We start from the raw sequence: 11,463 nt of genomic DNA on the forward strand, positions 1-11,463 counted from the left end.
CCCTCCCCTGTGCCCCTGACCCCTCCCCTGTGCCCCTGACCCCTCCCCTGTGCCCCTGATCCCTCCCCTGTGCCCCTGATCCCTCCCCTGTGCCCCTGACCCCTCCCCTGTGCCCCTGATCCCTCCCTTGTGCCCCTGACCCCTCCCCTGTGCCCCTGATCCCTCGCCCTTGTCTATATTACTTGAGGGCATGGTGTTAAACACCCACATATGACACAATCCATCTTTCTTCTCAGTGCAGGTACATGTTGGGAACTCCTTCTTAGGAGAATCCCAGTGGGCCCTGCAGGCCCATGTTCTTGTCTCTGCAGGACAGCTCAGTTCACTCCAGTTCCTGCACGAGCTGATGCTTGACTGCGGAGGGGGGAATGGCTTCACTTCATTCAGATTCTGGAGGTTCCTTCTTACAGTGACCTCTAAAAGTCTCTAATAGGACCCTTAGGTCTCTCGGGCCCATCTCCTTTATATGTCCCCTCTGGGCACATGGGCCTCCTTGTGGGGACTCCTTTTGAGTCCTTGAACATAGTGGGAAGCGTCTTCTGGCTCTGAGCCCTGAGTGAGAGGGAATGGTGTCTGCTTTTGAGCTGAATTGGAGCATTATCCCTGTCAGAGTCCTGAGTAGGGAGGCGTCGTCCAGGAAGCTAAGCTGGCTGGGGAGACAGAGGACTATGAAGAAGTTGGCTGCACATGGATGCAGGACAAGCAGGGCACACAGAGGGTTGTTAAGCATCATCCGCTCCATATGGAGGGGACGAGATGAGGGAGGCCAGAACACTCCAAACACGGAGCTGGGATCCCAGCCTTGATTCTGCCAGTGAAATCTTGGGAACCTCAGCCTGTCCAACCAGTTTCCTTTCTCAAATCGTGACAACCGAGGGCGAGGGAATGGCAGTGTAGAGTTTGGAGCGTCGTCCGGTTCCGAGAGATGAGAAATCCCAGGCTTTTGGTTAGGATGCCCCAGGGGACACCAGAGAGCCACAGTTCATGTCCATGATGCCCAGCAGCCACAGACACAGCTTTGCCAACTCAGGCAAAGAGCTAGATATTCAACCCCTGCAATTCCTCCCCGCCAAAGAGAGTCCTATCAGGCGGTCAGTGCAACAAAGACATAAAATGCAAACGCGTTCTCCAGAGACCTTGAATATGCCGGGGAGCTCTTTGTGGATTCTGAGGGCTCTGCCAAGCTAAGCCCTGGGACGCCACCTGGCACTGTGCCTCCACCCTCACTTCCCAGGGAGTCCTGAGAAGAACAGTGGATTTCTGTTCTACGCTACAGTTTAGGCAAAACTAGCTGCCCATCAGAAAAGCTTCTCTCCCTGCCTTCCCACCCCCACCCGCCCCACCCTAGAGAGGTGTCGTGTTGTGGGTGCGCCTTTTTTTTCTGTTTGGGGTGGTTTCATAAGATGAGGTGATAGGGCTCCTGGTTGCCGGAGTTACATAATCCCCTGTGCGTCCCGGGGCAGCGTGGGGATCTTCAGCTCTGCCCCAACAAGCAAGCTTGGGAAAACTGCTGAGGAAGGCTCAGAGCTGTGGCCAAACTTGCATGGAGGACCGCTCTCTCTCCAAGTCCTCTTTGGAGTTTGTGTCTGCCCATGGCATTGGCAATTCAGCTCAGGCAGCCCTCCAGGGCCCAACCTCTGCCAGGACTCAGCCACACACTGGCTGGGACAGACTCATGTGGTGAGTGTTTTCATGGGAACGTCTGTCCGTCTGTCCGCTGTAAGTTTACTTTGTGGTGTGGCCAGAAGGGAGGGTAGAGTAGAGAGGGTCGTGGCTTCAACCTTGCTCTGAGCTGGGGGTCGGGTTGCTGGTTGGTTGAGGAATCACCCTGTTGAATGATGGGCAGCTGGGATGGAGGGGAGCTGGATGCTACTTACTCTCACATCTCCTCTACTGGGTTCAGGGGAGACCAGCAATAGCCAGGTGTAAGATGTAGGTCAGATTTTTGCTGGCCTTGGTAGAGTCTGCCTCTAAAACCCCTGTTTCCAAATCAGTACTATCTGCTGCCCCCTGTTCCTTCTCTCCTTCCTCCTCTTCTTCCTCCCCTTCTTCCCCTCTTTTCCTCTTCCTCCCCCCTCTTCTTCCTCTTTCCCCTCCTTCTCTTCCTCTTCTTTTTTCAGTACTGAGGACTATGCTTTCTGGATAAGTGAGCTACACCCGAGCCCACCCTCCCCATTTTTAAACCTTTTTATTTTGTGGTTTTTGCTCACTGCCTTGTTCAGGATGATCTTGAACTCGCTCTGTAGGTCAGGCAAGGCCTTGAATTTTCGATACCCCTGCCTCCGCCTCCGCCTCTGCATTTAATCAGTCAGCGCCCAGGCTGGTGTGTAGGTCAGCAAGGGATTTTCAGATGTGAAGAGCAGAACTTCTCAGCACCCCTCCCCCTCCCCCACATTCTTGTGTCTTCTTTGCCCAAAGCTTGGCCCTGTGATTGTGGTCCCCACACCCCTGATGAGAGCTTTATGTCGGCCTGCTCTGGCTTGTTGCTTGCTGCGGGCTTCTCAGTTCCTCTGAGTGGATCGGATTCAAGTCTGACGGTGGGATGACCCATCTAGTTTCCTGTCTATACTCCAAAGCCTACTGAGTTCCACAGTCCCCTACTAACAAATTCAGGCTTGCAGACTTTTAAGTCTTATTCCTAAGCTGATGACTCCAAACCTGCAGTCTTAACTGATGAAGGTGCATGGAGCCCCTGGATGTTCAGGACCAAGTTCTTGATGCGGTATCTGTTAATTTCTGGGGTTTCTCAGTGACCTGGTCCTGCACAAAGCCCAGAGGTGAACATGGGTGTAAGTGAGCCCCTGTAAACCTTGGAAAACAAGCAAGAAATTCTCAGGGAATGGAGGCTCCTGGCATCTGCCCTGCCCGAGGGAGACTATGCTTGGGTTGGGAGACGGCTCAGCCCAGCAAGTGCCTGCCACACAAGCACCAGGGCATGAGTTCCAGCCCTAGACCCGCATGTTGGAGCCAGGTGTGCTGGTGCATGGTTGCTTTCTCAGCCCTGGGGAGGCAGACAGGAACACCCCTGGGCTTGCTGGCCCATATAGATAAATCGGTGAGCCCCAGGCCAATGAGAGGCCCTCTCTCAAACACAAGGATGGAGAGCAAATGAGAAAAGACCCAGGCTGACTTCTGGCCATCATGGGAACATATACATATACATGCATGTTTACAGAAATACACATACATGAACACATTAAAGCAAAACAACCAGAACGCCACACCCCTCTGCCCCCGCCTTCACCCCAAAGTAGCCACACGAGGAATTTGTCCCTTATCACTCACACTTAATCACCAAATGGGGCATCTTAGCCTCCTCAGGCTTGCTTAAATAAAACATGTGGCCTTCTTGAACATTTCATTCGTTTAGCTTAAAGTATGGTTTAGTAATTCTAGGAATTTATTTTTAATACTTCCCTTTGACAAGTTATAATCTAAGTGATATTTACTTGGCCATGAAAGAAACAGGAAGGAATGGACCGTGGGTAGTGGGGTACCTCTCGTGGGGTACAGTGAGAAGCTGCAGCTTAGATTAAATCTGGGGAATTGCTAGGATTTTCAAAGTCCCACGTTAGGATCAGTTCCTGCCCCTTCCCTCTGGATCTCCCTGGCCTAACAGTGGAGATCCTGCAGGTGGACGGACAGAAATACTTCTGTGAGTCTCTTGCTGATTTCTAGAGCTGAAGTCTGATCATTGCAAAGACTCCTGTTCCAGGGCCACCTGCTCCTTCCTGTTCTGTCCTTCTCCCTTGCATGACAGACAGGACGCCTGCTGCATAGGGAGGGTTTCCAATATAAAGAAGAAAGAAGAATTTTTAAACTTACATTTTATATTTTTATTTTTGCATTTGTCAGAGGACTTGTGGGAGTCAGTTCTCTTCCCCTGTGTGGGTCTCAGGGATTGAACTCAGGCTGTCAGGCTTGGCAGCAGACACCTTTGTTCTCTGAGTTCCTCTAGCTGACCTATAAATCAGATTCTTGACCTATAACTGTGACTGTAGTTCCCAGGTGCTTGGTGTATTTTTTTTTATCTTCCTCCTGGTTTGTTTGTTTGTTTGCTTGTTTGCTTGTTTGCTTCCTCAGAAGCAGGCTTTTGATGTAGTCGGTGGCTCTCATTAGCACGTCCTTGTTACAGCCTTCACCCACCCCAAGCCACTTTGGAGGCAAGCAAGCAAGCAATAAATTATAATGGAGGAACATTTAATTGAGAGCCAGGCCTGGCCTTCAGCCCTGGCACCTGGTTCTCCCTACTCAGCAAGGGTGTGCCTGGGAGTGAAGGCGGGGAGGTGCAGGGTACACCAGGCCCCAGGAGCAACGATTCAGGACAAGACTAGGTAGACACTCAGTGTTTCTGTCAGGGGACCCGTGGGCAACTGTGATGCTGTGTTCCTGGTGATGGGTGTTCCAAGGCAAGGGTCACCCAGGCCTTCTCAGAAGCTCACAATCATCACGCAGTATGGCAACCTTTGGCCATGCTTTCCATTCTATAGATGGAAAAACTGAGGCTGAGGGAGGTTAAGTGAAGACATCGATTCCTGCGTAGCAGGCTTCAATCTGGGAGGTCTGCCTATGGGTTTGCTTTTTATCCACCGTCCGAGCTTTCTGCACCGAGACCCACAGGAAAAGTCATGTTGCGTAGTGACTCATGCATCCCAGGACCACCCTCGCCAGTCCCTGGCACTTCCTGGGACGTGTTCTGTCCTAGGTAAGGAGCGAGAGCCGTGATTCACCAGGCTGTTCCTCACTTCCTTGTGGCTGAAAACATTCAATCTTTCTGCTGCATTCTTGCCTGTCTTCACAGAAATGTACACCCACTGCTTCCTCTATAGCCAATCCCACTTTCTGAAGCTCTCTGTGAGGCACCTCACGTAAAAAAATGTGCAGCGGAAAAAGTGGAGTGAGTTCCTACTGCCGCAGAGTACCCGTTAGTCCAGTGGTTCTCAACCACCTTTGGCAACCCTCTATCTCCAAAAAATGTTTACACTAAGATTCATAACAATAGCAAAGTTGTAGTTATGAAGTAGCAATGAACATAATTTTGTGGGTGGAAGGTCATGACAACGTGAGGAACTGTATTAAAGGATGGCAGCATCAGGAAGGCTGAGAACCCCTGCTTTAGCTCTCCTCTCCTCAAGATGTCTCAGTGCCCTCTCTCCTTGTAATCATCTGTGTTACTTTGTAGCCTGTGTCAGTAAGTTACTTGCTGTCTCCCTAGCCACCAACGACGTCATTAATTCCCTCTCCATAGACGACTGCTGTGTGGACTGCTAAGCTTTGCAGATCTGTTCTCCAGGACTGGGAAGATCTGTGCGCCCACCCAGCAATGTCTCTAATGTCTGAGAGGCATTGCCTGGAGTCGGACCTGAGTTTTGGTGGACTTTGATGGAGGTGTTGTATGAACATGTATTGTTCACATTATTATCAGTTCTGCCTGTAGCTCACACAGTGGGTTACTTCCGTTTTTCATGAAATACCTTTAAAATCCCCTTCCTTTCTTTACCTCATGTAAGACTGCTGAAGGGATTAAGCAAGCGCATACATAAGGCGCAGAATCCTTAGTAAGGCTTAGTATGCAGTCAGCGCTCACTTAGTATGCTTCTTTCTTTCTTTCTTTATTTATTTATTTTTGGTGGTTTTTCGAGACAGGGTTTCTCTGTGTAGCTCTGGCTGTCCTGGAACTCACTTTGTAGACCAGGCTGGAGTATGCTTCTTTATTGTTCCGGCCTCATGATTAACCAGTTCACTCTGTCGCCTGCTACAGCCTTTTGTCTATTTGTCTGCCTGCCTCTTGTGTTTCTGTCATTTGTCTGCCTGTCAATTTGTCTGTCTGGCTTGGAGAAAAACCCTGGTGGCTGCTGCTGGTCTGGAGGGAAGCGGAGGGAGGTAGAGGGAAGGAAGGGGCCTGGCTGGCAGAACAGTTTCACAGGTAGCCCTGCAGCCAGACCCAATTTACAGACCCCTCCTCAGTTCCTGTCCCCCATGGTGACACCGGCCCAGATCCTTCAACCAACTGCTTTGAATTCTCACTTGCAGATGTGGCTGGCCTTTGTCCTTGGTCTGCACACCTGTGACACTAAGAAATGTGTTAACCCCCACCCAACATCTCGGTCCATTTCACTTGCTGAGCTACATTGTTCTTCCCGGAGGCTGCTGCTCTTCTTATGGGCCCTGCTGGGAGCAGCTGCGCTGGCTGCGGTTCCCAGAGAGGCTGGGCGGGGCCTGGGCGGGCCTGGGCGGGGTCTGGGCGGGCCTGGGCGGGGCTGGAAGAAGCTTCCTGAGCTGTTCTGGGAGCAGGATTTCCCCAGTGCTGTTCTTTCCCTTCCCTTCCCCCTCTCCCTTCTGTTCTCTTTGGCGTCCATCGGATGAACTCTGGCAAACTCTTCTGGGCAGCCCCGCCTTTTAAAGGAGTATATGGACTGATCCTTCTTCACAGTGATTTTTAAGGGTTCTGTGAACTCTTTATCTGATGTAGGCGCGGACATCGGCTGACTGTCCTTCTGACCGGCTGACTGTCCTTCTGGGTCCGTCATGCATTATCTCAGCTCCTGCTGGGGCAGGCGTTGTCTGCGTTCCCAAGGGAGGGGCTGCACAGCTTTGTGTTGAGTTTGGATCTAGAGCTTTAGGCTGGCTAGACTGGACTGTTCATAGTGGTGGCTGTGGCCCTCTCATCCGCCCTAGGCCAGTATCTACTTACCAGCTCCCCATCTCTAAAGCGGTCATGATGGTGACATCCTTGGGGTTCCCTTGGCATATGTTAAGTGCCTGTCACTGTGCTGATGTGTAAAGTTGTGATGTGTCCTGTGATCAACGGTAGTGAAGGTTTCCTGTCAGGCCCAGCTCAGCACCCAGCCTCTGCGGCTCACTGCACTTCACTGACTGTTGGTCTTGACTCTGAAAGCTCAGCAGGGATGGAGGGACAGAGCCTCCTTACCACAGGTGCCAGATGCTCTTTACATAAACGCAGCAGTGACCATCAGGGCCCGAGACTTCCCAGACGTCTCAAACAGATGGGATTGCAGGCCTGGTAGGGCTGTGAGCTATCACCCTGAGAGTGGCAGCAGCTGCACCCCCCCCCCACTGTTTTCAGAGGGACCCTGGGCAGCTCCTGTTTCCAGCTCTTCTCTCTCCCTGCTCTTCTCCACTACCCCCAAGCTCCCCCTTCCCTCCCCTCCTTCCTGTCTCTGTTCCTCGTCCTCCTCCCCTCCTCCTTCCATCTACCCCATCTCCTCCTCCTAGGTCTCCTTTAGAAAATTGATTGCAGGCCACAGCATCCCAGGACTCAGCCCCATTTTCAAGGAAGTCTGGGGACACTTGAGTTCATTCACTGAGAACTGCTCTCAGTTCTGTTTGCTGTTGTTGTTATTATTATTGTCAATTTGACACAGACTGGAGTCAAGTGGGAAGAGGAGTTGAGACGCCATCAGATTGGCCTGTGGACAACTCTGGGCATTTTCATGATGAATGATTGCGGAGGGAGGGCCCAGCCCATGACTATGGTGTCGCCCCTGGACAGGTGATTCTGGATTGTATAAGAAAGCAAACTGTGGGTTTGACTGCTCTTCTAGAAGATGTGGGTTCAACTCCAAGCACCCCACATGGCAGCGAAGAGTGGCCTCAAACTCCAGTTCTAGGGTATCTGACACCCACTTCTGTCCTCTGTGGGTGTAGACCCATACACATAAACTAAAAACAGAAGAGAAAAGAAAGCAAACTTTAACAAGCCGTGGCCAGCAAGCCAGGAGCAGTGCCCTCCACAGCCTCTGTTTCATCTCCCGCCTCCAGGTTCCTGATCTCAGTTCCCTTTGTGATGGACGGTGCACCATGACTGCACTATGGACTGAAGCCACGCAAACCCTCCCCTCCTGCAAGCCGCCTTTGGTCAGGGTTCTATCACAGCAGCTGGGGAAGCAAATTAAAACAGGTTTTCTCCAGACTTTTGGTTTTCGCCCAGTGAGAGCTCTGCGGATACCTTAGGGTGAATGCGACCCCAGGACCCATTGCAAACTGAGGCTGAGCAGGCTGTCTGACCCTTGGTCTGGATGTGGAATCCTGGGAGAAACAGAGGGGAGGCTGGAGACACACACAGGCTTATGATCAGACGAGGGCATGAAGGTTCAGATTTCAGGACTGGCCAGTGTGTGGCTGGCAGAGGCCAAGTGTGATCCCACTGCAGCTAAGGAGAGCCAGGAACTGGGAGGTAGGGATTGTGTGGTGGCCACTGCCTGCATGAGTGGCTGGACTTGGTAGAACACACCACCTGTACTTGTGCATTGGTAGAGGAATTGGACGGGGATGGGTAGGCATGGGGAGCCCAGGATCTGGGTCTATGAGATGGTTTGAGTCTCTAACAAGTAAGACCTTCTTCTGTGGGCCAGTGGAACTGAGATGCCGAGGAATGCAGATCCTAAGGGAGCCACCCAGACCCACACCCTAACTCTCACCTCCAGGCTCAGTCCCAGCTTGACGGACCCAGGTGTTTCCATAAAAACCCAAGACAGACTAAACTCCCAGAGGGAGGGAAGTAGGCTTTATTTCTAAGGCTTTTTGGAGTTCTGGGGATGGAGCTCAGGGCTCTGTGCACTTAAAGTGAGCCATCCCACCCCTCAGTCCAGGGTCCATTTCTAAGGACAAGGACAGGCCCCCATGGGTAGGACCCTTCCTGCAACCCCTCCCAGGAACATGAGCCTGAAAGGCAGCTAATGCCAGGGCTGTTCCTCCTTGTGTGCATCTGTTCTGGTTTGAATTCCACAGCTCAGCGTGACTTTAACAGCTGTTAGCGTATAAACTGAGGACACAGGCCCTCCAAGGGATGGTTGAGGAGGTTTTTATTGTAGATATGAGGGAGAGTAGAGCTGTAGGCATCTGGAAGAGTCTGGAACAGGGGAAAAAGTAGTGAACATGGCCAGCAGATTGGACTTGGGAGTGGGTGTGGGGCTGGAGGGAGGAAGAGAGGATCAAGAAGATAGAAGGCCAAAGAGGAAGAGAAACAGGAGAACCAAGAGCCCAATGGCCTAATGACAAGCCTAATGACAAGGGCACGGGGCAGAGTGAGATCTGAGAGGAGCATGACAGTTAGCAGGCAGGTTTTTTTTTTGTTTGTTTGTTTTTGTTTTTGTTTTTCTCTTCGGTGTTCGTGCACATAGAAGAACAAGAGCGTGCACGCCGTGTAGCAGTCCTGGAAGTTTTCTGGACTCATGTCCTTCCCAGGCCTGTGATTGGCAGTCAGACAGCGGGAGGACCCTGTGAGGCTGGGAGTGTGGTGTTGTAGCACCACTTAGTGGACATGTAGAGCACTACAGCAGCCGTATTCCCCCACACCCTGTGTTTCCATCTCCCAGAAGGGGTCTGTTGTGAGGCGGTTATTGCAGCTGTGTAGACTGCAGGAAACCTTCTTTATTCACCTCTTCTTGGCTTTGCTCCCTGGCCATTCTGAGCACTGGAGACTATCCTGGAAATTGGCCTTGTAGTGGAGGGTGTGACCAGAGTCCAGTAATCTCATGTTCCTTGCCTGCGTTCCCTGGGACAGACCTTATCTATTGGTGCTGCACTCTGTCTGTGGTGCTGGGGATTGAGCCCAGGGCTTCCAGCATGTTAGACTGTGCTGCCAACTGAGCTATGTCCTGGCCCTGCCCTGCCCAAGCTTTCTGACATGTTCGGAGCCATGCCACGGGTATCAGGTCTGAATGATTCTGCACAGAACGTACGTGATTTGCAAATGGTAAACTTGACCTTAAGCCCCACATTAAGCCTGTGAAGCCCAAGAAGAGGCTGGGGTCGGCAAAGTGACTCACAAATGCTTGTCCTAATTTGTTCTGGGCTAGGGAAACACCAGTTCACATCTAGTCACTTAACAGCTATAAGGAAAAGATGAAGTTTGTCTGTTTTGGACAACAGCTTCACCTGATACCATTAATTTTTCTCTGAAGTAAAAGAACTTGAGGGCTGGGAGATGCCTGAGCCAGGATGAGGACCTGGGTTCCATCCCTAGAATCACATTAAAAAAAAATCCAGGGGTGTTATTCTCTGCCTGTAATCCTAGCACTTAGGACAGAGACAAGCAGGGATTGCTGGCCAGCCAGCTGAGCCTAACCTGTGGGAGCCAGGAAAAGGGGAGAGACTGTCTCAGAAAACAAGGGGAAGAAACGAGAAAGACACCCAAGGTGGGAGCTCTGGCCTCCATAACCATGTGCACACATGTGCACGCCTATGCACACACACACAGCCTCTCTAGCCATGTGCATATATGTGTGCACACACATACACACACTCACATACATGTGTGCACACACACATGCTCAGAAAGAGGCTTTGCAGAAAGAGCTGGTAAGACCCTGATTCCTTAGGGCCCCAGGCTCCTCTTCTCCTTTGGTTTTACCATTTTCACTATGGCCACCACCCTTAACGTTACTGCATTCCTAGGAAGGTCCAAAAGCTCAGGTCATCCCTGGCCAGCTATGGTCTGTACCTATGGACCGTCACTTCTGAGGTGGTGTCCGAATGTAAGCCTCGTGGTCATGTTTTGCTGTGGAGGTGGAAGTGGGTGGCTGAGAAGTTCTTGTGCCAGGCTCCAGGGCTTTTAGACAACAATGTCCATCAGGCCACCTCCACCAGGAGTCAAAGCGTGACGTGAACTTTCTACAGCAGGTTTTCTTCATCTTTCACACCTGTGCAAGAATGTAATGGTGCTTGCAAAGCATGATGGGTAGAAGGTAGAGGTCATTCGTAGCTGGAGGCCATGCTGGACTCTGGCTGGCACCTTGTATTCTGGGCATAGCGTGGGAGAGTTCTGGAATCTGAAGCACATATTTTATGAGGCGAAAGACAGCCAAGGGATGCGGCCTCTGTAATCTGAGGTGCCAGAAAGGACCTAGCCTTCAGAAGCTGAGGCACAGAGCACAACAGACCCTTTGTGTCTGAGGTGACTGTGGGGTTCCTGGGTGGAGACAGTCTCAGAATGTCCCAAGAGAGTCTTTAACTGTGTGTAAGGGACTCTCAAAGACCCAGAGACTCTGGGAAGTTGGACACAAGTTAAAATGAAGCTTTAGGGCCATGGAGGCAGGAGTAGCACCTGTAGTAGTTATTTATGACAGTGCCCTCTGGGGCCAGTCTTTTAGAAAGCAGGGTCTGTTGTCTCCCGCTGTGTGACCTGCCTCCACTTACTTAACCTCTCTGTGTGCTGGTGTCACCAGGGACAGTATGAATCTTGAGCCGGGCGGTTAATCCCAGCACTCTGGAGGCAGAGGCAGGCGGATTTCTGAGTTTGAGGCCAGCCTGGCTCACAAAATGAGTTCCAGGACAGCCAGGGCTATACAGAGAAACCCTGTCTCAAAAAACCAAAAAAAAAAAAAAAAAAAAAAAAAAAACAAAATGACTCTTGATCAAGGCTGGAGATGATGGCTTAGTGGCTGCCCTTCTAGAGGTCCTGGTTTCAGTTTCCAGCACTCACATGGTAGCTCACGGCCA

At 51.4% G+C, this 11,463-nt stretch overlaps 1 protein-coding gene across 3 annotated transcripts in view; it reads left to right on the forward strand.

The window, feature by feature from the left end:
• Trak1 (trafficking kinesin protein 1) overlaps positions 1–11,463 on the forward strand; it is a 166,164-nt gene that overhangs the window by 61,488 nt on the left and 93,213 nt on the right. Inside the window, exon 1 of one of the 3 annotated variants that reach the window (XM_029481569.1) lies at positions 1,552–1,680. The exons of the other annotated variants lie outside the window; for them this stretch is intronic. Within the exon in view, the coding sequence (XP_029337429.1) occupies positions 1,593–1,680 (88 nt within the window). The 5' untranslated portion in view covers positions 1,552–1,592. Of the gene's footprint in view, positions 1–1,551; positions 1,681–11,463 lie in introns of those variants that run through there. 3 annotated transcript variants of the gene reach the window in all.

This window comes from Mus caroli, chromosome 9 (genome assembly GCF_900094665.2).
Source record: "Mus caroli chromosome 9, CAROLI_EIJ_v1.1, whole genome shotgun sequence".
NCBI lineage: Eukaryota > Metazoa > Chordata > Mammalia > Rodentia > Muridae > Mus > Mus caroli.